We start from the raw sequence: 27,971 nt of genomic DNA on the forward strand, positions 1-27,971 counted from the left end.
TCAAATTTGTTCCTTTATTTTTATTTTTGTAACATATAGTTCACTATTTTTATTTTTTGTAACATATAGTTCACCATTGTAACCATTTTTAAGTGCAACTCGGTGGCACTAAGCACAGCCTTGTTTTTGTGCAACCCTCGCCGCCTCCACGGTCTCCAGAACTTCCCCATCTGCCCACACCGACTCTCTGTCCCAGTTAAACCCTAACTCCCCCTCCCCCAGCCCCTGGCTTCCATCATCTACCTCCTGTCCCTGTGGATCTGACCCCTCCGGGGGCCCCCTGTGTGGGTGGGAACACAGAGTGTCTGTTCCTCTGTGTCTGGCTTCCCTCACTGAGCATTGAGTCCTCAAGGCTCACCCACACTGTGGTCACCCACATTGCGGTGAGGGTCAGTGCTTCGCTCCTTTTCGTGGCTGAGTAATATTCCAGTGTCTGGCTGGACCACACTGCTTTTGGTTCACTCATTGATGGACACTTGGGTCGCCTCCACCTTTTGGCTGTTGTGACTCACGCTGCTGTGAACACAGGTGTGCAAGTCCTTGAGTCCCTGCTTTGAATTCCTTTGGGTATCTTCCTAGAAATGGAATCACTGAGTCCTGTGGTGACGCTACTTAATATTCCGAGGAACCAACAAACTGTTTTGCAGTCAGCTGCCCATTTCTCATACCACACAGCGCACAAGAGAGGTTTCTCCACATCCCGCCAACACTTGTTATTGTCTGGGTTTCGATAGTAACTATCCTAATGGGAGTGAAATCTCTCTTTTTAACTTTTTTCTTTCATGAGGAGTGTAGGGCTGGCCACAAGGTCAGAGGTCAGGGTCTCCATGCCAGCTTCTATTGTAGGCAGATTTCTAAGGCAGTTCCTAAGACCTCTGCCTAAGGCACATGGCCTGTGCGGTCCCTTTCCTGTGAGTGTGAAGAAACACTGAGTATGACGCCATGGACCCTCTCAAGAGAGGGTCACGTCAGATGGGGAAGGCGACAGAGTGTAGTTCCCACGGTTACTTTACATTCTATAAGACTCCACCCCTGCCGACTGGAGTTGGTTTCTCCTGGTGGCCTTGACGAAGCCGCTGTCACGTTGTCGGGGGGCCTGTGAACAGGAGGTGCCCAGGCTCTGAAAGCAGCTCCTGGCCAACAGCTGGGAAGAAATTGGGGACCTCAGTCCTCAAATTGCCAGAAAACACATTTTGCCACCAACAAGGAGCCCAGGCGGTTGTCCTTCCGCAGTCGACCCCCGGGATGAGGATGCAGCTGAGGTGACACACTGAGTGCAGCCTCGTGAGACCCCGAGCAGGGGCCTGGCCACAGCGTGCCAGGGTCCCGACCCACGGAAACCTCGATGTGATCACTGCACTGTTTCAAGCTGCTACATCTGTGGCAATTCGTTACAAAGCAAGAGCTGACTGACACACTTTCTCAACATGGGCCCTTCCTCCCTCCCTCCTGCCTTGGGGCCTATTTACCTGCTTTGTTCTTACCGTATGAATATCTGTTCCTGCCACTGGGCCCTCACCACGAATTCTCGCTCCTCCTTCAGAATGCATGTGACTCTGTCCTCCCTTGGATCATCCCCGGAGCCCTTGTCTAGACCAGCGCTCAGGGTCCCATGGACGCATCTCTGGTGAAGCCTTTGTTGTCGCTGTGATTTTAATTTATTTACATCTCTGCCAGAAAGGTTTAAGCCCTGCGAGCTCAGCGAACCCCATCTGCCTCATTCAGGGCCTGGCACAGGGCAACCAGGCCGTAAATCTCGGACAGCAGGGGAGCCGAATGAATGGCCCTTCTATGTGCGACGCTAAACAGCAGTAGGGCCCCTTCCGTGCCCTAATGACGACGATGACAAGACAGTTTAGAGAACACAGGAATCCTCAGAGAACCCACGGGGTGGCGGTAGCAGGGGCGGCTGGGGCTGAATGAACTTAGTGTGTGTGCGTGGGGGGGGGCATGTCAATGAGCTCACACATTAAACTTGACTTTCCAGCCCTAAACACAGAAGGGAATCTTGGTGTCTTTGTCCCTGAAACATTTCATCAAGCGATTCATAGAGATTCTTGGCTCCTCAGAAGGCAATTCAGCTCAAGTGTGAGAAGAAAGGGACAAGTGTTATGCAGCCTCACCCCCACCAGCCCTGCGCCCCACTGCCCCGCACGTCTCCCCTTTCTCGTCCGCTCCGGATGGTGGCCGTGAGGCTCAGGGCAGCCGTCCCCAGCAGAGACACGTTCTCGTGGTAGGACGGAACGTTCTGGCTGGGCCCCGGGGTGTGGTTCCAGACTTGGCCGTAAACATACTCAAATTTACACTCAGGTAGATTTGAATTTCAAAGAAACAACAAATACTTTCTCTAGCATAAGTATGTCCCAAATACCGCACAAGACACACACTAAACTGCATATGAGGGACTGTATTGCTCCAATAGACTGGAGAAAGAGACTTTAAGGAGCTGGTTCCCACGATGGTGGGGCTGGCAAGTCTGAAACCTGCAGGGCAGACGGGAGACCCGGGAAAGGCCACCCTGCGGCCTGAGTCCAAAGGGAGTCTGTGGGCAAAACTCCTTCCTCCTCAGGGGGCCTTCACCTGGTCAGCTGTGGCCCACCCATGTTCCAGAAGGTCAACATCCACCACTCTCAACGTGAATCTCATTGTGAAATTACCATCAGGGCAGCATCTAGAATAACGTTGGACCAAACAGTGGGGCGCCGCAGCCTAGCGAACTGGACACTCAGAATCGGCCACCCCAGGGACATCCTGATGCTGTAGAGGTGTGTGTTGATTGTCTGAAATTCAAGTTCAATGGGGTGTCCTGTAGTTTATCTGACACCCAGTCATCCCCAGGGGCCTCCAGAGTGGCTCTATGACCTTCAGGGAGGCCCCCGGTGCAGTGGCATTTCCATGAAGCCCTGTCCAGGAAAACAGGATGGGATTGTCACCCCAACTTTCTTCTTTGTGGTTTTCTGATGGGAAAAAATGTGGCAGACTCCAGGGGTGAATCTGCTCCACCCACATGATGCAGGCAGCTTCCCGGGAGCCAAGGTGAAGGGCAGGTAATGAGAGCCACCTCCAGAGAGAGCGTGCAGATGAGTCAGCCCCTCTGCAGAGAGAGGCCTGTCTGTGGGCTGAGGACGTGGGGGTTTGGAGGAAAGGTCTGCTCAGGTCTTGGGAACCTGAGAGAACTGTCCAGTGTGGGTTGGGTGGTTCACACAGTCAAGGCTCTGTCTCGGGGTGCTTCGAGTTGCTAGTGACAGAAACCCACTGCCCCGTGTGAAGACAAAAATGTGTTGGCTCTTCATGAAAAGCCTCAGAGGCAACAGTGCCAGGGCTCCGCCTGTCACCGCCTGTCAGCTCTGCTTTCTGGGAACTGAGACCCTGGGGCCCCCAGAAGGGTCACGGCCCTCCACTTCGAGACTTCTGACCTCCGGCTGTGCAAGACGATGAATCTGCATTCTGTTCTGTCTCTGGGTTTGTCGCAATGGGTTACAGCAGGCCCGGGAAACGCACACATACTCTTTCTAGCAATGGGCCCCGCCGACCTGGGCAGGGCCCGCGTGCACCGCCCAGCCAGTGTGTCCGTCCATTTTTTAGGACCTGTTTGAGCAGCGTCTGCGGGTGCCGAGGGCACTGTTGACAGCTGTCCTGTCTGCACGTGCTGGCTCAGGGAAAGAGAAACGCCCCAGCACTGATATTTGCCTGCCCCTTTTTTGCTGGCATCCAGGTGCTGTCTGGAGGTCTGCGAACCATGGAGACCACTGTTGGTGAATTACACCTCGTCCCTGGAGCAGCAAAAGAAGTCCCTGCCAAGGACGCTGTGTGCTGCCGAGCGGCACTCGCTGCTGCGGTGGCCACCAGCATTGTCACCCTCGCCCTGGCAGTCCTCGTGGGTAAGCGGCTGAGGGCTTGTGCGGGTCCCTCCGCCGGGTGACTTGCACAGTGATGCGCACACCTAGCTCAGTGGTATCCACGTGACGATCCCCAAGACAGAGGGCTGAGTGTACAAACGTGGAATTGAAGGATGGCCCTTTGGGTCACCCAAGGGATAAGACTAGCGAGCCAGGTGCCCAGGCACATGCGCTGGGGTGGGCGGGCATGCGTGTGGGCAAGGTCATACTGCGTGTTTTGGTTTCCCACAGCTGGGTTCTCCAGGGAAGCTCTCACAGCTGGGGAGAAATGAAGACAAATAGGGTCAGGGAAGTGAACTTTTTAAAGGTCTTGAGAAATCTGAGAAGTATTAAAAAATGAACAGTCATCCGCATTCCCACCACTCAGTGGCTCCCATTTTGTATTTGCTCTGGGTGGACACCCATGGAACTCCAGGTGAGACGAGCCGCACAGCGCCCCGTCGGCACCTGCGGCCCTGCAGCTGTAAAATAAATGGAGGAAGTGCTGCGCGTGCTTCAGGGGGGCGACCCACAGGCCCCTCCGGCTGTGCCCATTCCTGTGCTGCCCTACATGCCTGCTGTCCATGACCGGAGCCCCGCGCCCCGGTGGCTGTTTAGAGTCGGAGCCATTAACATTAACCTTTAAAATTACATTCGTCAGTCCCTACAGCCACCTTGCATGGGTGGCCCATGGCTACTGTATTGGACAGTGCAATCTAGAACATTCGGTCATCTCAGGAAGTTCTGTGGCTCTGGAACGGGCTTCTTAACTTTTCTTCTTCTTTATGCTGTTACATTTGTCCCCATTTTCCTCCCTTTGCGCCCCCACCCCAGCCCCCCTCTTCCCACAATCAGTACCCGCACCGTTGTCCATGTCCAGGGGTCACGCCTGTATGTTCTATGTCTAACTCCTTCACCTGCCGCCCCCCAGTCCCTGCCCGCCCCTCCCCCTTACAGCTGTCGGTCCGTGGAATTGGCTTCCGCTGAGACAATAGATAAGGTTCTTTCGGTGTGAAAGTCACATTGCTTTCATGAGATGATGATAATAAATTGTAGTTTGCAGGAAAATGCTCAAAGATGTCATGTAACAAAATAATAAGTAGGCAATCCTATTGGGTCTCCCTAATTTAAAATATATATATATTTGTGGAAATTCAGGAACATTTTAAAGCCAGGCCCAGCTCACCAACGCCCCTAGTGGCTCCTGGCATCAAGTGCAGGAAAATGGGGCTTGTGAGTCTGCGTACCTATGTAAGTCTATGCAGGTGTGGGTGAGTGTGCTTGTGGGGGGGGGGGGTAGCCTTGCACCAGGGAGAGGTGGGAGCAAGGCTTTGCACCGTTACGTCTTCTAGAATGTCTCTGCAGCAGATACATTCCAGAAGTGCAGAGACATTTTGTGAACAGGAAATAAACACAGTCCCCAGCAGGACCCCTGAAACCAAGGGAGGCTTTCCGAAGCACTTGAAATTTAAATAATTTAAAAAACATTTTAAAGCTAAAAATGAAAATGTATCTCTTTCCCCATTAAGACAGCTCACCACCTCAGGTCCAGGCCTTAGTTAGCCTTGGGGGCGCTGGGGGAGGGGCGGGGCCTCCTCGGATTCCCCACCTTCCCGGCAGCCGCCCTTGACCTGCAGCGGGAACAGAACGAACGCCCTTGACCTTGAGCGAGTCTGTCTGCACAACAGGGAGCTCTTTTTTTTTTTTAATTTTTAATTTCTTGAATGAGAAGACAAACCTAAAAACAAAATTTTTACAATGGGTTTAGAATGTTTATTGTATCTATTGAATGAACAAATATCTAAATATCTGTCTAAATGAATATGCACTCGGAGTAAACAGGATTGGGACCTGGCTTTCATGATTTATGTGGCTGCTACTGTCATTTAAATTTTTTTTTGCAATTATAAATATTTTTTGCTAGGATGTCCTTTTGACAATTCCAACATATTTCCAACAGTTAGAAACATGTGTTTTCATGGTTTATTTGATTGCTGTTCTTCATTTTTAAATTTTAAAGGACTTTATTTTTTGAAAGAGGGGAAGGGAGGGAAAGGGAGAGAAACATCAATGTGTGGTTGCCTCTCGAACGCCCCCTACTGGGGACCTGGCCCACAACACAGGCCTGTGCCTTCACTGAAATGGACCCAGTGACCTTTTGTTTCGCCTGCTGGCACTCGGTCCACGGAGCCAAACCAGCCCCGGGGTAAAATGTTCATAGCTGTCATTCCTTGCTAGTGTGTACTTGTGACAAAGTGTTTCTGACAGCTGGAGACCCATGTTTTTTCAGAGGGTGGTGTCCGGGGGCGGCAGTCTGAGGGTCCTGATGGCCATGGTTGTGGTCACGCCATTGCAGTATTTGGTGTCCCTTTCCCAGGGAGCAGGTGGGACTGTTGTTCCAAAGTACAGGGAAGGAATACTGAAGTTATTTCAGCCAATTTTGGCTGAAGTTGGCTTCAGGCCCTGGCCAGGCATGCCCCAGGCAAGGATGACTGGGAGTAAGTCCTGCCCTCAAGCAAAACCTGGGGACCTCTAGGGCTTTGTGCTGGATCTGGGGGCCTCCAGGTGGGTGATACATGAGAGGGGAAAAGGAGGCAGTGTTAATAATCACTCAGGATAACCAGTGGGGAGTCAGCCCAACGACCTGTTTGTCAGGTGACCCAGCCCCTAGGTGGCGGGGGGCCTTTGAGGCTCCTTAGCTGAGCCTGGCAGTGGGCTCTCTCACGGAGCCCTGCTCTCGCCCGCAGCCTTCCTCTCTACACAGGGTGTCGATGTGGAGCACACCGCCGTGCTGCAAGGGGTCCGGTACGCCCACAGCCTGCAGCAGGGGGCCTCAGACTACTACCGCGTGCTGACCCCCGCCCTGGAAGTGCTGGTGAGAGGTGCCGGAGAGCAAGGGGGCGAGGTGGGCAGCCAGGGTTTCCACCAAGAGGAGCTCTTGTGCTGAGCTAATGGAGCAGGGAGAGGCCCAGGCAGGCGCTGGGGAGGGCGGTGGGACACATGGAGCAATGGGACAAGGCTGGGGTGGCTGAGGTTGGTGCACTGGAGAATGCAGGGGAGGGCGGTGTCTGGTGGGAGCTGATCCTGCAGGGCTGGCTTGTGGGCCACGTTTAAAGGCTGTGCTGTGTCTTCCAGCAGAGAAATGAAACCCCTCATACACGGCTGGCAGGAATGTGAGATGGCAAGGGTGGTCACTATGGAAGTGTAGCTCTTAATCAGAAAGTTAAATGTAGAGTCATCCTATGACCCAGCAAGTCTGCTCCTCAGTATCCACCCAAGAGCAATGGAGACCCACATCCATGCAGAAACCTGCACACACGTGTTCACAGCAGCAGGATTCACAATGGCCCAAAAGCAGGAGCACCCCGATGTCCATCGGCCAATGAATGGACGCGAAAATGTGGTCTCTACACACACGAGAACGTCACTCGGCCACGGGAGGGAGGGAGTGCTGGCCCTTGCTGCAGTGTGGATGGACCTTGAACACATGATGCTCAGTGAATTAAGTATCTGTTTTAAAATTTAAGGATGAATTAAAATGAACTAAGATGTAAAAATTAGTTCCTCGGTGGCACCTACCACATTTCAAATGCTCGGTAGCCATGTGTGGATGGTGACTGCCATACGGGGCAGGGCAGGTGTAGAACATTCTGGACATTTGTAGAATGTGCTATGGGACTGCACAGGCATAGGTACAGGCAATGAGAACAAGAATTGGTGAGTCCATCACTCCAAAATACGCCCTGTCCTCATTGTTGCCATGGAGACCCAAGTTAGGGGATCCCCCTCCTTGGTTCTTGTCTTGCTTGCAAGAGATGATTTCAGGCAAGAGATAGCATGTACGGTGGAAATGAAATAGCATATTTATTTATGAAACACACTTGAACACGAAGCTGCAAGTGGGCACCCAGCTAATCTGAGTACCTGACTAGTGGGATTTTAGGGGTTTTATGCTCCTAGCCAGCTCCTAGTTTCCCCCTCCTCCTCCCTCCTCCAGACCTTGGGATTACTATACGGCTTCAAAGGCTTCCTTTCCCAGAGAGTGGAAACGATACATAATTTCAAGGGCTCCCCTCTTCATGCGCTATTATAGTTTATCTTGTGACCCTGGAACACCTGGCAATCTTGTCTGATCAGGATCAGGACTGCGGAGTAATAAGTGAGACACGTCTCCCTCCCCCTCTCTGCCTTGGTTTGCTGTCTGTCCTGCCTACACCCATCAGCAGTCACTCCCCATTCGCCACCCCGCTTCCAGCCCCTGACAACCACCAGCCCACTTTCTGTGGCTATGCCTGTTCTGGACGTGTCACATACATGGAATCACACACTGTATGTGTGTGGCCTTCTGTGTCTGGTCTCACTGAGCATCATGTGTCCAAGGTCCATCCACCTTGTAGTGAGTGTCAGTGCCTTACTCCTTTTCATGGCTCAGTGATGTTTCACTGTGTGGATGAGCCCAATTTTATCCATCTGGCAATGGAGAATATTTTCATATGAATGAATTTGAAACAGCCTTCCCTGTCATTACTGGGCTCTGTGAAGTCACTGCATGCGTTGAGTCTAAGAGGAGGAGTTCTTCCATCCCCCTCCTCCAGCTCTCCCACACAGGACAGGCCTCCTCGGGGATGGGTGCCTGGTCTGTGGTCTCATCTTGGCCACTATTGTTCTCATTGCAGTTTGTAAGCAGCTTTAGGAAGACAGAGTTGGAGGCCAGCTGTACGGGCTGCACGGTGCTAGGTTACAGGTGAGTTGGGGCCTCCCTGGGGCAGAAGGAGACTTGGTGGACACCCAAGATGCTGGAGGGGTCCAGGGAGAGGAGCCCTCCCTCCACAGGCCTCTGTCCTCCCTGCAGGGACGGGAACTCCAGTGTCCTTGTGCATTTCCGGCTGCACTTTCTGCTGCTGGCCCTGCAGTCGCTGGACCTGCGCCTCGAGCAGGAGCTCTTGCAGCGGGGACTGCGAGCGAGGCTACAGGGCCATGGCATCCCCCTGGCCACCCATGGCACCATCGTGTCCGCTGAGCTCATAGGCAAGTAAGCAGTGGAGACCCGCAGGAGGGAAGTTTTAAACTCAAGGTTTTGAATAATCGCCCCTCCCATGATAAGAAAACACATGCACACTGCTTCACCTCAATGGTGTGGACCAGGTGTCCGCAACCTGTAAATGGTCAGAGTGTAACTATTTTCTTATTTGTAGCCCATTGTGCTTCTCTGGAGACCATTCGACTCTGCTATTACAGCACAAAAGCAGCCCAAGACAATGTCTAAACAAAGGGCCTCTGCTGTGTATCGATAAAACTTTATTTACAAAAACAAGTGGTAGGCCAAATTTGGCTCATGGCTGCTGTTTATTGATTCATGGCATAAAAGTAAGATAAATTCTAAACTCTAAAATCTGTGGGTACATCAGACTGTTGTCAGAATAAAGATTGATCACCTGGACCTTGCCCTACAGGACATTTATTGTCCCCTCTCACCCACCCTGACACACTGGGGCCTTGACATTAGCACTAATAGAACGTTCCATGGTGGCGGAAATGTTTCATGGCTGCTCACTCCGCTGTGGTAGCCACTAGCGCTGTGTGGCTATTGAAACAGTTGTCATGTGGCCAGTGAGACTTCCGTTTGGTTTCATCTTCATTGTTTTAAGTTAGGGTTCAGGTGGCTCCCACGGTGGACAGTGCCCCTTTCCGCTTTGCTTTCAAAGAATGTCACCACTCACTGCGGGAGCTTATACCTCTTCTCCATTTCGCTGCAGAAAGCCAGACGGGGCCACTGACAGAAAGAGACTTGAAATCAGGTATGTTGTTCTCTCTTTGGTGAACTCCTCTGATCACGGTCGCCATAAGAGGGCTCCCGAGACTCGGGTCAAGTGCAGAAAGGAAAAGCCTGCACTCAGTGAATGGAGTTCTGTGCACCAGCCTCCTGGGGGGGGGGGTGCAGCTTCGAGGCCACGTGCACACCACGTTTGCAGATGAAGCACTTCGTTATAAAAATAGTCTAGGGGATGCAAAGTGCAACACGGGGGTCACAGTCAGTAATGTTGCCATAACCGCGTGTGGTGTCAGGCAGGTACTAGACTTGCTGTGGAATCACCTTGTAAGACGTCTGTGTGTCGAGTCACCAGGCTGCACTCCTGAAGCTAATGCAATATTGTGGGTCAACTGTAATTGAGAAGCAAATTTTTAAACATTTTAAATGTAGACAAAACACTTTGAGTTACATGTGGCCAAGCATGATTAAGAGAAAACATTACTGGGTTTTTGTTTGTTTTTTTAAAATAATTTATTTATTTATCTTTAGAGGGGAAGGGAAGGAGAGAAATATCAATGTGTGGTTGCATCCCTGCTGGGAACTGGCCTGCAACCCAGGCATGTGCCCTGACTGGGAATCAAACCGAGATGCTTTGGTTTACAGGCCCGCGCTCAATCCACTGAGCTACACCAGCCAGGGCTGTTTTTTTTTTTTTTTTTGAAAAGGGGTAAAAAGCTGTTGTTAAAAGAAAAAACAAACAGTCTGGAGAGGAAAAAAAGGAAAAATAAAGAAATGCCACCTGGAATCTCTTCACTTTAAAATCGAAGTGACTACCTTCCCAAACAACTCAAGACACACAGACAGATACATCTGTCCAGCTTCACATCAGTGGTCCTGTGCGAGGGGGTGACTCTGCCTCCAGGGGACACTGGGTGATGTCTGGAGACGTCTGTAGTTGTCACAACTCAGGGAGCCGCGACATTGAGTGTGTGGGTCCCGGGACACTGGCCAGCCCCCGACAGGGCCCACAGAGAATGACCAGCCCGGATGTGAGCTATACACTTAAATGGTTCAAACGGAAAATGTTATGTTGTGTATTTAACCACAATTTAAAAGCATTTTAATTTTACCTATTTCTTACTTTTTAAATTTTATCTATTGATTTGAGAGAGAAAGAGCCTGCCTTGATTTGTTGTTCCACTTATTGGTGCATTCCTTGTATGTGCCCTGACCTGAGGTCAAACCCGCAACCTTGGCAAAGCAGGATGATGCACTAACCAACTGAGCTCCTTGGCCAGGGCTGTTCCTCACTTTTTTAAAAAGATTTTATTTATTTATCTTTAGAGGGGAAGGGAAAGAGAGAGGGAGAGAAATATCAATGTATGGTTGCCTCTCATGTGTCCCCTGCTGGAAACTGGCCTGCAACCCAGGCATGTGCCTGGACTGGGAATCAAACCGAGATCCTTGGGCTCGCAGGCCTGCGCTCAATCCACTGAGCCATGCCAGCCAGGGCTATTCCTCACTTTTTTGAAACACAGGTCCTAGTGCCCTGGCTGGTGTGGCTCAGTGGATTGAGCACTCGCTGAAAGATCACTGGTTCGATTCCCAGTCAGGGCACATGCCTGGGTGGCAGGCCAGGCCCCTAGTAGGGGGCGCATGAAAGGCAACTACACTTGATGTTTCTCTTTCTCTCTTTCTCCTTCCCTTCTCCTGTCTCTAAAAGTAAATATATAAAAAAAAAATTTTTAAGATAGAAAGTAAAATAACATGGGCCCTGGGAATATGGAGCTACACCCCCACGCCCACGTGGGGCCCGTGTGCACTCCGCTGCCCGGCCCGGCTGCGGTGCTCACTGACATTCCACGTTGTCCCCACGCTGATTTTGAGGAAACCATGTTTCAGAGCCACTCAGAGATGAGCAAGCAGGCAGGACGCATCGGCGCTGGAGGCTCTGAGCGGGAAGCGGAATCTCGCTGCCACAGGAAAGGCGGACTGAGGTGGGGACCTCGGCTCCTCTCTGCCCTCAGGTCACTGTCCCGGGGGTGCCTTCTCCTGCGACAACAGCCAGTGCGTGACCAAAGTGAACCCGGAGTGTGACGACAAAGCGGACTGCTCCGATGGATCCGACGAGGCCCACTGTGGTCAGTCACCCATCTGGCCTGATCTCGGGCCATGTCCCCTTGTCAGGGCCAACCGCTGGCCATGCTGTCTGGGCCACTCTGCACAGCCCCGTGTGGGACCCCGAGCGTGTCCCTAAACCTGGGGGCTGTGGGGATGAGGGATTCAGAGGCAGATGTACCAGGAGCACAACTGGTGTCCTGCCTCCTTGGGGGTCCTGGTTGGTGATCTGTCTTGCAGACTGTGGTTTGCAGCCGGGCTGGAGGACAGCTGGCAGGATTGTGGGCGGCGTGGAAGCGTCCCCTGGGGAGTTCCCTTGGCAAGTCAGCCTCCGAGAAAACAACGAGCACTTCTGTGGGGCCGCCGTCATAGGGGCCAGGTGGCTGGTGTCCGCTGCCCACTGCTTCAACGAGTGAGCCCCCCCCGCCCCTGAGGCTGGGAGCCCACCCCGTGCCCGGGCCCCACCTCCCCTCCACCAGGAGTTGCCGCTCCTCCTCGCATCCCGAGAGTCCCTTGGGACTTGTTCTTTCGCTCTTTCTCTCTTTTCTTTTTTGGTTGAATCTGAATGCATTCTTGTTAAAAAATGTTTTTAAGTTGTGGTAAAATATACATAACATAAATTTACCACTTTAACCGTTACAATTAGGTGGCATTCGGCACACTCACGCTGTCATGCCACCATCCCCACCGTCCTCCTCCAGAACTTCCTCATCGTTCAAAATGAAACTCTGTCCCCATTAAACACCAGTCCCCCTTCCCCTCCATCGGGCCCTGGCTCCCACCAGCTACTTCCTGTCCCTATGGATCTGACTCCTCCAGGAGCCTCCTGTGAGTAGAATCACACAGTGTTTGCCCCTCTGTGTCTGGCTTGTTTTGCTGAGCAGAACATCCTCAGGGCTGTAGAAGGCAGCAGAGGCCCTCCCTTTCCAAGGCTGAGTGAGGTTGCCCTGCAGGCATCGTGTATCCTGCCTCTGCCCCTTAGTATTTCTCACCCTGACCAGCTCTGTTGTATCCTGTCTTTGTTCAAAATGTTCAAAATGTTGCTACTTCCCACCCCAGGGATTTTTTTTTTTTTGCATTCATTACTATTTCTGACAATGTTGCTTGAAAATATCAGTCTTGATGACTAAGTTTGGGGACACCCCTTAACATCTCCCCCCCCAGATGGCCTCGCTCTCCTGACCCTGCTCCCCAGCTCTGTCCCTGGGGGGCCTCTCTGAGCTGCCATTTGTTTGCCCCGCAGGTTCCAAGACCCCACCGAGTGGGTGGCCTATGCAGGCACGACCCAGCTCAGTGGCTCGGAGGCCAGCACAGTGCGGGCCCGAGTGGCCCAGATCCTCACGCACCCTTCCTACAACCCTGACACGGCTGACTTCGACGTGGCGGTGCTCCGGCTGGGCAGCCCTCTGCCCTTCAGCAGGCACGTCCAGCCCGTGTGCCTGCCGGCTGCCACACACGTCTTCCCGTCCCGGAAGAAGTGTCTGATCTCGGGCTGGGGCTACCTCAAGGAGGACTTCCGTAAGCACCCCTCCCCCCGGGCCACCAGGAGGGAAGCACAGTCCTTAGTCGCCCACTTGCTGACATTCATTTGGAATCCCAATGGATACAAATGGGAATTTTGTGCTCACCTGATGACAGGCACAGAGTGGTGAGAAATTTGAGATGAGGACAAGAATCTTCTCATTTAAGTGGGACAAGGTGAAGCCCTGCCTTCTTGTTTCAGCTCAACTGTAAATTGGGGTCCTTGTCATGGTATATGCACTGCCAGGTTTTCTGTTCTTTTAGGTGGGGCTTTTTTTTTTTTCACTTCTGTGCTTTTTGTGGCTGATTCTGGCGTCCCCAGCACAGAGCATGGTAGCGCTCCCTATGGTTGCAGAGAGCAGGGAGGCTGGTGTGCGCCTCAGGTAGAGAACACCTGTGGGGGAAGCCTCGCTCGGCCGCGAGTCACAGCACTGCCGGCCTCGAGTTCAGTGTAGGGAATCGGTGTGTTCTCAGCCGCAGACACCGGAGGAGATCCTTCCGAGGAAGGAGAGGGGAATAACGATTACAGAAGGGAGGCATTGCTGTTGGGGTGGATCACGTGACTAGTGACGCTGATTCTAAAGAATGTGTTTAATAATCGGTCCAGCAGCTAGTCAGTCCTGTACTCAAGGTGTCTGCTTTCTTGTTATCTTTGCAAATAGTTCTTTGGAACACAAGGTTGCCCTAGGCCCAGTCCAAAGGTTATTTTGCCCTGGGGGTTTTTTTTTAATGTACGAATGAAACTTTATTTATAAAAACAAGCAGTGGAAATTCAATTAAAAATAAATTAATTAATTAAAAACAAGGCGATGGGCTGTACCTGGCCTGCGGGCTACAGCTTGCCGACTCCCGCCCTACGTCCCAGTAGAGGTTAGGGGACAAGGACGTTTCAGGCGGCCACCTCGCCCTGGGTTCACATTCCAGGGTCTGAGGTACAAGGTGGGCCAGGCAGCTCCTCTGGGATGGCAGCTCCGACTCCATTTTAAAGCGGCTCCATTTTTTTGGACAAATGTGTATTAAATAAGGTGTCTTAAAACAAAAGCACACATAACGCAAGGCTGCATGTCGATCGCTTGAGGAATACGCTGTGCGGAGTCCCACGGGGGCCGCCCCTGGTTGCCCCAGGAAGGGTAGTTCTGTGTCCAGTGTCCGCATGCCTTTCGGAAGCAGAACTGCTCCCACCCTGAGACCCAGCTGTGACTGGGTGGTGACAGGTGCGGGGGAGGACTCCGACAAGATGCTGCAAGGAGACGCATGGGGGTGGGAGGGACACTTTGCAGCTTTGGGAAAGGGCCCAGGAAGGCGACGCCTCAGCTAAGACCTGGCTGACGGGTGAGGCAAACCCAGACAGGCAAAGAGTCAGGGCACAGGAGCAAGTCCCATCATGGAGGAGGGTCTTCTGGGATGGCGCTGGCCCAGAACGTTCTGGAGCTACGGTGTCTAATACGGTAGCCACTAGCCTCAGACCAGCTCACTGGGGAGACCGTGCCCGCCACGGCCTCAAGAGCCTGGGCTGTGGGCCCTTGTGCAGGAAGCCCTAGGACTTCCTGAGTTCAGGGTTTGACCCCCCTGGCCGGGCCTACAGGCCTGTGTTCTGGAGTTTTCCTAGGTCTGGGCCTGCCTGAGAAAGGAAATCTAATCTCTTGGAAGATTAGGATTTTTGTGATAAGGGACGACCTGAGCAGAGAGAACCGATGCAGGAGAGAAAGTAGTTGATGACTAAATCCCATCAATAAAGGTCTGGGCCCCCTCCAGCTCACCAGCCACACTGTTCCAGGGACTGAGCAGGAAGCAAAACAGAGAAACCCCCGCCCACATGGAGCCCACAGGCCAGACCGGCATGTCCGGCAGGACTCTCCTCAGGGCTCTCTAAGTCTGCGCTGCCCACCATGGGGGCTGCCAGCCCATGAAGGTTGTTGGCCAGTGCAACTGAGAAACTGAGTTTTACATTTTATTTCACCTGAATGCATTTAAGTAGCCATATGTGGTCACTGGCTACTGTACTGGACACAGCAATTCTAGGGGCTATAAATACTAAATTAGATAAGTGATAGGTGGTTATGAATGCAATGGGGAAAATAACCAGGATGGGGATGGGAGGGGAGCAGCAATCTCAAATAGGGAGGTCAGGAGAGGCCTCTTTAAGAAAGGAGGAGAAGGAGGAAGGCAAGCAGATCCAGGGGGACAACCATGATAGGCAGCCGGAACGGGATGTGCAAAGGCCCTGGGGCAGGTGGCCCAGTCTTGGGCATTTAGACTGAGCTGGGGGGAACATACCCTGGAGTGTTTGAGGGAGAAAAAGGGTATAATCTGATTTAATGTTTACCCAAAATGGCACTGGCTGCCGGGTTAAGAAGAGATCCCAGCAGGGCAGGACCAGAATCACGTCAGAGCTGGTAAGGGGAGGGGAGACGTGGAGCCCGGTGTTGGGCTGTTAACCTGATACCTCTTAGCTGTCTGGGTGGAGAGTGTTATTAGGTATTTGCAGACTGTTTACTCTTTGCTAGTTTCTGAGGCTGGTGCTGCAGGATCACTGCTTGCACCTGGGGAAACTGAGGCACAGAGAAACAACGTTCTTTAGCACTCTGGCTCAGGGTGACTGCTGGGGCCCTGGAATGCTCACCCCACTTGCCTGTCCCATTCTGGGCAGTGATCAAGCCGGAGGTGCTGCAGAAAGCCACCGTGGAGCTGCTGGACCAGGCCCTGTGCGCCAGCCTGTACGGCAGCTCGCTCACCGACCGGATGCTGTGCGCCGGCTACCTGGACGGCAAGGTGGATTCTTGTCAGGTGAGCCTGGTCCCTCCAGGGGCCTCAGACAACGCCCCACCCACAGGGGCCGGCTGGGAAAGGCCCCCAGGTTTCCGTCCCGGGGTGGGGAGTCCTTACTGTTTCCAGTCCCCCACCAGGACGGCCCCTGCTTGATTTCTAGCACAGCTCCGGTTTCCTTCTTCGCAGTTTCTATGTTTGTGCTCGTTGCTAAAGCCTGGCGGGTGGGGAGAGACTGCTGTGTGTGCTCAGGCTGCCAGGTCAACACCGGAGCCTGGAGGGATGGGAAATAATAAGACAGCGCTCACTTGTGTTTGGGAATGTCAGACTCCAGGTGGGCTGGGTGCGAGGAGAGGGCGAAGAATCAAAAGACAGGCACGGCGAGGGCACATCGGGCACTTCAGGAGCATGCCACAGCAGCCAGCGGGCCGTCTGGGGGCTCCAGCAGCGCGGCCACACTGTCACCCTAAGCCTGGGCTGACACTGAAGATGTAGTGAGATTAGGAGGGGAGGAGTGTTGCTGACTGGGGTTCAGGTTTTAACTGCTCGTGGCGGAACTGGAAAAGATCTCAGAGGTCCCATAGTCCAACTGTGCTATTTTATTTTTACAAAAGAGGAAACTGAGGTTCTGAGATGTGAATTATTGGCCCACATTTTCTCCATGTGCAGGTATACGTCCCCTCTGTCCCCTGTCCCCCCCAGAACGTTCTCTGACCCTGCAGCTCCGGGACTTGGCTGGGCTGAGGTATGAGCCCTGACACCTCCTGAGGGTGACCTTTGTCTCCTAGGGCGACTCTGGAGGCCCCCTGGTCTGCGAGGAGCCCTCTGGTAGGTTCTTCCTGGCTGGCATCGTGAGCTGGGGCATCGGCTGTGCGGAAGCTCGGCGTCCAGGGGTCTATACCCGCGTGACCAGACTTCGAGACTGGATCCTGGAGGCGGTTGCTATGGCAAGCAAGCCTCTGGTTCCCACGGTGGCCCCTGCCACCCCCAGCACTAGCTGGCTCACCAGCCCCAAGAGCTGGATGGTTGACGCCCCCACCAAACCCACCGTGACCCCCAGCTCTGCGCCTCTTGACGCAGTGACCGCTTCTAAGCCACAAGGTATTTCCTGGGGACACAGCAAACTGGGTGTCTGCCCCTGGAAGGGTCGGATCGATCGGTGTTGGCTTCCGGAGGCACATTCTGCAGCCTTCACTGTGTGGTTTCCAAGGACCCAGGTCCAGTTGCAGCCCAGGTCCCCTTCACGGTGCCACAGACTTGCAGCACTCTGAGCCCATCAGAACTCCACTTCACATAGACAACCCTACACCCCCACCTGTCCCAACATTCTGTAACAGCAGGACCCTCCCTTTGTTTAGGGAGCCCCCCAAACCACAGTTCTGGGGTGCTGGCGCCCTGCTTGCAACAAGGCCCTAATAACGGACTGTGGGGGCTTAAGGTCTGTGTCTGGCGGGACTTAGGCCGATGGGGCCAGGGCTCCCTGCACTTTGGCCCATTTCCCCATCTGTGCCACACACTTGCTGTGAGACCTTAGGATGCTAGGTAGACTGTCCTACCTGTAAGCCTCAGTTTCTCCATCTGTATAATGGGAATGATTTGCCCCAGCCCAGCCAGAACCAGGAGGCTGTGCCCTTATGTGCCGAGGTCCCTGTGGGCCTGGGTACCTGAGAGCCAAGGCTCCCGGACTCTCTCCTTTGTCCGCTCACAGAGTGCGGTGCCAGGCCAGCAATGGAGAAGCCCACTCGGATTGTGGGCGGCTTTGGAGCCGCCGCTGGGGAGGTGCCCTGGCAGGTCAGCCTGAAGGAGGGTTCCAGGCATTTCTGCGGAGCAACCGTGGTGGGAGACCGCTGGCTGCTGTCGGCGGCCCACTGCTTCAACCAGTAAGACCAGCCTCCGCCCGGGAGGAATGCTCGGCACCCCTGTCGTCACTGGGTCCCCTCCCCCCAGCCCCATCAAATCCCTGTGTGTTCAGAAACCAGTTGTGACCAAAGTGTGGCCATCTGTGCACTGGGGTGGCCACAGCAGAGGCAGCCCCAGCAGTCCCCACCTCACCCCGGAATCGCTATCGCAGTGTCTGGATGTCTGATTGCAAATGAGGGGAGCAGAGCATAGAGAGGTGGGGGGGGACCCTGGGGGAGCCTCTCAAAGGCTGAGCCTGGGCTGCAGCTTCTGGGACATACGCTGTCAAGTTGGTCTTGAGGGATGGGGCTAACTGGCGGGGGGGGGGGGCGATGAGGGCTCCCTCCCCTTCGCTGCGCAGCTGGGCGGCATTGACCTCTGAGAGTCATAAAGCTGTAGGGGCCTCTCTTGCTGCTAGGCAGCTGCCTCTTGTTACAGACGAGGAAATGAGGCCCAAAGGAGCTCCCTGCCTTGCCCCCAGTCCCTCAGCCTGGGACTGCTCTTGGGGAGCAGCCACGTGGCCCCCTCCACCCTCCTGGTGCCCCCCTCCAGAATCTGGGGCCTGGCTTTCTGGGGGGCAGCCGGGTGTCTGAGCAGCCCCTTGTCGGCAGCACGAAGGTGGAGCTGGTGCAGGCCCACCTGGGCACTGTGTCTCTCATGGGCATCGGCGGGAGCCCGGTGAAGGTGGGGCTCAGGAGGACGGTGCTGCACCCGCAGTACAACCCCAGCATCCTAGACTTCGACGTGGCCCTCCTGGAGCTGTCCTGGCCCCTGGTCTTCAACAAGTACATCCAGCCCGTCTGCCTGCCCCTGGCCATCCAGAAGTTCCCCGCCGGCCGGAAGTGCATGATCTCCGGATGGGGGAACACACAGGAGGGAAACGGTGAGTCCCCAGTGGCGGCTCTGCGCCCACTGCCTGCGGTGCCCGGGCCTCCCCACTCCTCCAGGGGTGGCCGACTCCTGCTGCGGCCCGATGCGGCAGTTTTTGATAAATGAAATTTTACTGGTGTACGGCCATGCCCATTTGTTTACGGATGCCTTTGGAGGCTTTCCTGCCACCAAAACAGGGAGGGCTGAGTGGTCCCGAAGGAGACTGACCTGTAAACAGAAAATAGTTACTCTTTGTCCCTTCTTAGAAAAAGTTTCAGACCCTTGTGCTATACCTGTTAGAGCTCCTGAGAGCTAATGCTTCCTTCGGAAACTCGGATGGTCTCCCTGCAGATCACCCCAGGTGTTAGGGAATCTGCTGGGGACAGTGACAAGATCCTAGGGCTTTGAGTTGGGATTCTGGGTTCCACCTCCTTTGTGCTATGACTCGGTTTCCCTGCAACACTGTGAGACTCAGTTTCTTCATCTGCAGCATGGGGATGGTACCCTTAAGAGTTAAACCAGACATTGAATGGTGCTCACTCTGTATCACTGACGGTTGGGGGGGGGGTCTCCTCATTTTCCTGGCAGCAACGAAGCCAGACACTCTACAGCGAGCGTCCGTGGGCATCATAGACCAGAAGGCATGCAGCGCCCTCTACAACTTCTCACTCACAGACAGGATGCTGTGTGCTGGCTTCCTGGAGGGCAAGGTCGACTCCTGCCAGGTAGCATTCAGAGGGGGCTGGGCAGGGTTCAGACGAGGCGGCCACACCGTTCCACCTGGTATTGTTACTTGTATGGAGTCAAGGGTAGAAGGAAAAGGATTTTCAGTGCAGGGAAAATCAGGAGAACTAAGTGTCCTTAAGTGTGTAACTTAGAGAAATTATAGTATACACAAACAGAAGATGAGGTAGCAGTTTGAGAGTAGGTGGTGGATACATACAAAATGTATACATAAATATGTCTTTACATACATATTTAAAATCATACTCTATATGTACACATATTTAAAAGATGTACAATGTATAGTAACTGAAAAATGGCTAATCAGATCAGTACACATCTGACGACAATGTCCAGCAGGAGCCCCTCCTGGAGAGGCGGGCCCTGGGTGTGGGGGCGGGGCTGCACCACTGTGGGGATGTGGGAGGTCCCGGCAGCGTCCTCCGTGCCGAGGTGCCCGATGGTCACAGCCAGCCCTGTTTCTTCTCTTTAGGGTGACTCTGGGGGCCCCCTGGCCTGTGAGGAGACTCCTGGCGTGTTCTATCTGGCGGGGATTGTCAGCTGGGGGATTGGCTGCGCTCAGGCCAGGAAACCCGGCGTGTACACTCGGATCACCAGTCTAAAGGGCTGGATCCTGGACGTCATGTCCTCCCACCCCCGCTCCACACCTGCCCCCTCCACCACCAGGACGCCTGCCACCACCGTTCATGTCCCCAGGACAGTGGCTGGCCTCACGGTCCAGGGGGCCACAGCCAGCAAACCCACCCTCTGGACCACGACCGGCAGGGCAACCAGCCCACCTGCCAACAGGACCGGCACTGCCATTAGCACCACTGCCAGGGGACAGACACCACTCCCAAACACCTCGGGGACCACCAAGGACTCCCAGCTGCCAGGTACTGGGAGGGATGGGGCGACGCACGTGGGTGGCAGGGGTCCTGTATCAGGTCCATCAGGGCTGCTGTCACAAAGCTACAGACATTTACCTCTCCAGTCCCAAGTCTCTCTCCTTGGCCTGGAGACAGGCATCTTCTTCCCATGTCTTCACATGGTCATCCCTGAGTGTCTGCAGAAGGACCCCAGTCATACTGGATTAGGACCCACACCAATGACCTCATTTTACCATAACTATTTCTTTGAAGGCCCTATCTCCAAATGCAGTCGTATTCTGACGGCCTGGAGTATGGACTTTAATTGTGGGTTTTGGGCGGACACAAGTCAGCCCATCATCATCCTGGCAGGGCATGGACACGAATTGGGCAGACCTGCGCCCTCTAGTGGCAAATGCCTTGACCTGCACCTCCTGTCTGCTCCTATTTTATTATTATTTTAAAATATATTTTATTGATTATGCTATTACAGTTGTCCCATTTTTCCCCCTTCACTTCCCTCCACCATGAACACCCTTCCCACCCTCATTACCCCCATTTAGTTCATGTCCATGCGTCATGAGTTCTTTGGCTTCTACATTCCCTATACGGTTCTTGCTTCCCCCTTTCTATTTTCTGCCTGCCGTCTATGATACTTATCCTCTGTACCTTTTCCCCTCTCTCCCCCTCCCACTCCCCTGTTGCTAACCCTCCATGTGATCTCTGTTTCTGTGGTTGTTCCTGTTCTAGTTGTTTGCTTAGTTTGTTTTTGTTTTAGGTGTAATTGTTAATAATTGTGAGTTTGCTGTCATTTTACTATACATGTTTTTTATACATTTTTTCTTAGATAAGTCCCTTGAACATTTTATATAATTAGGGCTTGGTGATGATGAACTTTAACTTGACCTTATCTGAAAAGCGCTTTATCTGCCCTTCCATTCTAAATGAAAGCTTTGCTGGATAGAGCAATCTTGGAGGTAGGTCTTTGGATTTCATGACTTAGAATACTTCTTTCTAGCCCCTTCTTGCCTGTAAGGTCTCTTTTGAGAAATCCGCTGACAGTCTGATGGGAACTCCTTTGTAGGTGGCTGTCCCCTTATCTCTTGCTGCTTCTAGAATTCTCTCCATTTTAATCTTGGCTAATGTAATGCCTTGGTGTGTTCCTCCTTGGGTCCACCTTCCTTGGGACTCTCTGAGCTTCCTGGACTTCCTGGAAGTCTATTTCCTTTGCCAGATTGGGGAAGTTCATTATTTGCTCAAATAACTTTTCCACTTGTTGCTCTTCCTCTTCCCCTTCTGGTACCCCTATAATTCAGATGTTGGAACGTTTAAAGATGTCCTGGAGGTTCCTAAGCCTTTCCTCATTTTTTTGAATTCTTGTTTCTTCATTTTTTTCTGTTTGGTTGTTTCTTTCTTCCTTTTGGTCCACTCCTTTGATTTGAGTCCCAGTTTCCTTCCCATCACTATTAGTTCCCTGTACATTTTCCTTTATTTCACTTAGCATAGCCTTCATTTTTTCATGTAATTTGTGACCAAATTCAACCAATTCTGTGAGCATCCTGATCACCAGTGCTTTGAACCATGCATCTGATAGGTTGGCTATCTCCTTGTGGCTTAGTTGTATTTTTTCTAAAGCTTTTTTATTTTATTTTTTTATTTTTAGAGAGAGGGGAAGGGAAGAGAGGGAGAGAAACATCAATGTATGGTTGCCTCTCGTGTGCCCCCACTGGGGACCTGGCCTGCAACCCAGGCATGTGCCCTGACTGGGAATCGAACTGTGACCCTTTGGTTCACAGCCCAAGCTCAATCCATTGAGCTGCACCAGCCAGGGCTTCCTGGAGCTCTGATCTGTTCTTTCATTTGGGCCTTTTTTTTTTTTTTTTTTTTTTTTGGTCTTGATGTGCCTGTTACAAGTAGTAAGGGGCGGAGCCTTAGGTGTTCACCAGTGCAGGGCAACCCAGTCACTGCACTGTGACCCCATATGAGGGGCGGGGTCAGAGAGGGAGCAATGGTGCTTGCTCCGCTTTCTCTCAGATTTCAGTCCCCTCTGCCACTTCCCACAAGCAAATTGGGCCCTTCTGATGCTGGTTCCTGTGTGGGTGGGCATGTGTACGTTCCAGGACCCTGTGGGTCTCTCCAACGAACTCTCCTGAAAAACACCTCAACCCCCACAGGTGTTTTCAATCGATGATTTGAGGCTTTAGTTCCCCGCCCTGGAACCCCAAAACACTGGGTTTCGAGGTCTGTCTCGCTCCCTAGTTTCACCCGGTTTATCTGCATGCAAATATGGGACCACCACTGGGTCCACCAGCCGCCTTGTGCGCTGTGCCCCTCGACAATCCTTCGCCTTGCTGGGTCCACCCACTGTCGCCTTGCTCGCCCCGGCCGCTGCTTTTTTTTTTTTTTTTTTTTTTTTTTGCTGTGACTCCTCTGTGCCCAACTCCACCCCTCCTATCAGTCTGTTTCTTCTTTAACTTCTTGGTTGTTGTCAGGACTTCCATACAGTTCAGTTTTTTGTCAGTACTGGTTATTTTGTTTACAAATTTCTGTTGTCTTTATTTTGGTTGTGTGAGGAGGCAGTGTGTCTACCTACGCCTCCATCTTGGCCGGAAGTCCTTTCTGCTCCTATTTTACAATGAAACTTCAGGGGCACCAAGGTGCATTGCTTGGGAAGATGCAGGGGTGGGTGGGGAGATGGGGGGTGGGGTGGGGGGAGGGGTCCCCACAAAGGCAGCTCTCTATCCACTTTGTGCTCATAAAGCCTCCTCCTCCTCCGCTCCAGGCCTCGCCTGGTGCTAAGCTCAGGCGCAGCAGGGAACCAGAAGGTTGACAGACAGACTTTTTTTTTAAAGATTTTATTTATTTTTAGAGAGAGGGGAAGGGAGGGAGAAAGAGAGGGAGAGAAATATCAATGTGTGGTTGCCTCTCGTGCATCCCATACTGGAAACCTGGCCTGCAACCGAGGCATGTGCCCTGACTGGGAATTGAACCGCCAACCCTTTGGTTTGCAGGCCTGCACTCAGTCCACTGAGCCACATCAGCCAGGGCCACAAACTCTTAATAGAATGGCACGTAGTGAGAAATGAAAGGAAGGCAAAGCAGAAGGACAAAGCTGGGGCCTGGGGTTGGTTGGTCCCCGAGGCTCCTGTTTCAGGCTGAGGGGGTGTCTAACTGGCCAGCAGAGACCCTGGGACACAAAGTACCCCCGAGATTTTTCTACTTGTGTCTAACATGCTAAGTTTACTTTTATTAACTATTAATCAGAACTATAGGAAATAGCTGTATTTGTAAGTCAAAAATAAAGCCCCATCAAATACAGGCAATTCCATATGGCCTGAGCTAAGACTGAGTTAGCAGAGACATCCGACATCCGTAGTGTCTGGGGGACCAGACATGACACGGAATGTGCCAGGCGGACCCCGTGTTAGTGAACCTGCCCGTTCCCCAGGCGGATGTGACTTTGACGCTCTCTCATCCAGGTTCTGGAGACCATGTCTGGGCTGCTTTCATTCAGGTGGGGAGGTGGGAGCAGGGAGGCCCCAGAGGGCAGATTCTTGGCCCGCAGGCTGCTGGTCTGTGTCTGCTGCACCCGCCTTTCTTCCCACTGCAGACTTTCCCAGAACCCCCCACTGTCCTGAGGCCCGTCAGCCTCATGGTGACTCCTCATAGAGACTGATCCAGGGAGACTTCGCTTCCTCTTTCCTCTGCCATCAGTCCCCCTCCGTGGGCCTCTCCTAGGTCCACACTGTCCTTGAGGTCAGGGGCGGGTGTGCATAACTTAACCCCATTACAGAGATGTTGGGGGAAACTACCCATAATCCCACTGCCCTATCATGTCCTTCAGGACATGTCACAACGGTTCTTACCTTTTCTTCCTGCACATGTCACCCAGTGCCCTGGATCCATCAGCCTGAGTCATCCAGGCACAGAACTAAACCTACAAAGTCAAGTTTATGGGCTCTTTGCAACAAGGCAGCTCACATACCGGAGGAACCAGGGTTGGCTCGCCAAACAAAGCAAGTCAGGTTGTCAGGAAGTTAGGATCTGGGGGTGGAGTGGGGTGTAGGTGATCTTGAGATGATGCAGAGTCTTCATGGGCTCAGACCAAAGCAGACCATGTGCCAAGGGCCTGGACGTGGGTGTGGAGGGTGAGGAAGACCTGGGTTCCGCCTCATTAGGAACCACAGTTAAGATGGAGCTGACACGTTGAGGCTGGAACCTGCTTATCTGAACCTTGCACCTCGACTGGAAATTGAGGCAGTGCCAGTGACTTAGGCCCTCCAGGCCCAAGGGGACCTTTCCTTCACAGCATTTTTTCATCAGTCCGGGTTTAGGGCGCAAGCTTTCCAGCAGGGCCACTCAGAACTCAGGGGTTTATATTGCATGGCAGTAGCGGTTCTTGGGAGAAACACTTTCTTGTTAACTCCCCAGCCAGCTTTATCTGGGTCTGGCCTCTGGCCTGATGATTTTCACTTTTCCAGTAGCCATGGGCTGCATATTCTTCACCTGGGGACCCAGGGGTGAAGGAAGGCTCTGAAATGGCAGGCACTGTCTGCTGCAGGGGCAGGTTCTCCAGGAAAGGGGCCGCAGGCTCTGTCTGATTCCCCAGCCCTCCCCTAGGCAAGCTCCCGACGGGGTCAGGAGGCTGGAGGCAGTGGGGCTAGCAGGGATGGGGCAGTGGCCTCTTGCCTCTTCCTCTCTTCTTCCAGTGGAGCGAGGCCGGGGCAGGCGGGCCTTTCCTAAATCTGGAGGGTGGGAGAGGCAGCTGGTTGGTAGGAGAGTGGCTGGGGAAGGGGGCTGACTCTGGGGTGGAAGGTGTCCTGTGGGAGTCCGGTGGGTAGGAAGTACCTCTGATGGGTCCCTGCAGCACCCTGTCGAAACCACCCTTGTGCTTTCTTCACTTGTGTTCCCAGGGTGCGCTTTGTGCTGGGAGTGGGGGCGGTGCCACAGCTCAAGGGCGTCTGTGAAGACAAGTTAGCACAAGAACTAGTGGGACATGGCAGGGGTCTCCCGGGCAGTGCCACGGGTGCACAAAGGTCACCAGCCAGCAGGAAGCCTGGCTCCCAGGGGACTGAGAGATGCCTGGGGAGGGTTGATGGTGGGAGGGGCACTGCCCTGGCCCCATCCAAGGAGGAGGCACGGCCCCAATGTCTACAGGAAACACATGTGAATGCATTTCAAACATTTGGGAAAAGCCCAGAAGAAGCACATTTATAGGACCAAGCACCAAGTCCAGCATTTCTTTGTGTGGAGTTTTTTTAAGGTGGGTCCCCTACCCCACTTAAGGGGCAGCACAAGAGACACCTTTAATCCTCTCAGTGACCTGCACCTACTTCCCTACAGGCTGTGGCCTGGCGCCAGTGGCCACGCTGACCAGAATCGTGGGCGGCAGTGCCGCGGGCCTTGGGGAGTGGCCTTGGCAGGTGAGCTTATGGCTGCGGCGCAGGGAGCACCGCTGCGGGGCCGTGCTGGTGGCGGAGAGGTGGCTGCTGTCTGCTGCGCACTGTTTTGACGTGTGAGTCCGGCCCGCCCCGTCCCGTCCCCTGCCCTTCGGTGGTTCACCAGGATGCTGTGGCCCCCAAACTTACTGTCATGCTTCCAAGCCTTTGCCTGGAATGCCCCCACTCCCCACAGCTGGGACCCACTGCCACCCCTACTCTGTGTACCCACACACCGCATGGGGCTGCAGGGGCCCAGTCCACCGCCCTCCTGGCCTCCCTAATCCCTGGGAACCACAGCCTCTCCCAGCCCAGGGCCAGGCTTGCTGTTGACATGGGGTCTGCATCCCCCAAAGGCTACACACCGGGGAGCTCCCTTGATGGCAGGCTGCTCAGTAGGGTGGACCAGGCCAGGGGTCCTGCTGTCCCAGATGCCCAGAGATGTTCTTGGGTGTGTGGCGTCAGAGGGAATGGGCAAGCGGGACAGGGAGCCTTCTGGGCACCAGGGCCCTGATATTGGGCAAAAATTGGGATATTTTGTGACATCACCTCATTGCCCTGGGCACATTTCCGGCATAGGCACACCCTCTTCACTGTCCTACGAGGAAAGAATTGCTCAACCCCATTTCCAAAGGAGTCACCCAGGACCCAAAGAGGTCAAATGCCCTGCCCAAGGTCCCTGGCTGACCCCCTGGGGCACAGGGAAGGACGTGGCCATAACTCCACGGGGCAGAGTGCAGAGGAGCCCCAGGGGGAGTGGTAACAGAGCGCAGGGGTCCAGGCCAATGCCTGTCCCCACGTGCCCCGCAGCTACGGGGACCCCAAGCAGTGGGTGGCCTTCCTGGGCACACCATTCCTGAGTGGTGCCGATGGGCAGCTGGAGCGCGTGGCTCGCATCTACAAGCACCCCTTCTACAACCTCTACACGCTCGACTATGACGTGGCGCTGCTGGAGTTGGTGGGGCCGGTGCACCGCAGCCGCCTGGTACGGCCCATCTGCCTGCCTGAGCCTACTCCCCGGACCCCTGATGGGGCCCGCTGCGTCATCACCGGCTGGGGGTCGGTGCGCGAGGGAGGTAGGCGAGTCCTGTAGGTGAAACCAGACCCCGCACTCGGAGTTAGTGGCCCACGGGGATCAGGAAGGCCTCCGGCCCAGTCCCATGTGGCTCCACCATCCGTCCGGCCCGCAGGTTCCATGGCGCGACAGCTGCAGAAGGCGGCAGTGCGCCTGCTCAGTGAGCAGGCCTGCCGCCGGTACTACCCGGTGCAGATAAGCAGCCGCATGCTGTGCGCTGGCTTCCCGCAGGGTGGCGTGGACAGCTGTTCGGTGAGCGCAACTTAAAATTGAAATGAAGGCTATGCCAGGTACCAGGTCCCATCCATCTGGGGAGGGGGTCAGGATTCTCTTCGGTCTAAAGCCCAATCAGGGCCCCTTCCATGGTGCAAATTTAAGCTGATCAAACAGGAAACCTTTTTCGCCTCAGAGGTTGCAGTGGACCACCACTTATCAGGGATCCATTGCCAGCCAGCGCTCCTCCCACCACATCCTCACCATGGCGCTACAGGGGAGGGACAGGGACAGGCTGCGGTGAGGCCCCATTCTGCTAGGGAACCTCAGCGGCAGGTGTCCACGAACGTCTATCAGCCGGACCAGGGGCTTGTCCTAGCACTGAGCCTGCTTCTGAGATAAAAACGGTGAATCTCATAGGGGCAGCCATCCACTTAAGGTCACACAGGGAACCCAGGCGACATTCCTGTGGTTGCTAGTCACCAGCATGTACAGATCAGGTCAGTCCTTCCTTGGCCTCAGGGCTACTACTGGGGAGATGCTGGTCTGTGCTGAGCACCTTTCCTCTCTCCTCCCCTTAGGGTGATGCTGGGGGACCCCTGGCCTGCAGGGAGCCATCTGGCCGGTGGGTGCTAACTGGGGTCACCAGCTGGGGCTACGGCTGTGGGCGGCCCCACTTCCCAGGCGTCTATACCCGGGTGACTGCCGTGAGAGGCTGGATCACACAGAACATCCAGGAGTGACACCCCATGGCTGCCCAGGCCTGGAAGGAGAGTTGTGAAGGCAGGAGGAACCAATCAGCCACCAGGCAGCCACCAGCTCAAGAAGGGGAGTCCAGTCCGGGTGGTG

At 54.0% G+C, this 27,971-nt stretch overlaps 1 protein-coding gene across 2 annotated transcripts; it reads left to right on the plus strand.

The window, feature by feature from the left end:
* The first annotated feature begins 3,739 nt into the window (after positions 1-3,739).
* Positions 3,740-27,922, plus strand: TMPRSS9 (transmembrane serine protease 9). Of its 2 annotated transcripts, XM_053658341.1 has the most exons (18): positions 3,740-3,881; positions 6,626-6,753; positions 8,555-8,622; positions 8,731-8,910; positions 9,639-9,676; positions 11,658-11,771; positions 11,989-12,160; positions 12,992-13,266; positions 15,920-16,056; positions 16,824-17,136; positions 17,744-17,915; positions 18,546-18,817; positions 19,393-19,529; positions 20,021-20,423; positions 25,740-25,911; positions 26,645-26,910; positions 27,025-27,161; positions 27,704-27,922. In XM_053658341.1, exons 1-18 carry the CDS (start codon positions 3,740-3,742, stop codon positions 27,863-27,865), a joined length of 3,288 nt encoding a protein of 1,095 aa, XP_053514316.1. In that variant the 3' UTR covers positions 27,866-27,922. The 2 variants fall into 2 exon arrangements, with proteins under 2 accessions (XP_053514316.1, XP_036993533.2); XM_037137638.2 differs by lacking the exon at positions 8,555-8,622 and having other exon boundaries at positions 6,626-6,752; positions 8,764-8,910.
* Positions 27,923-27,971: the final 49 nt, after the last annotated feature.

Source organism: Artibeus jamaicensis, unplaced genomic scaffold (assembly GCF_021234435.1).
Source record: "Artibeus jamaicensis isolate MK-2021 breed Jamaican fruit bat unplaced genomic scaffold, CSHL_Jam_final scaffold_537, whole genome shotgun sequence".
NCBI classification, from domain to species: domain Eukaryota; kingdom Metazoa; phylum Chordata; class Mammalia; order Chiroptera; family Phyllostomidae; genus Artibeus; species Artibeus jamaicensis.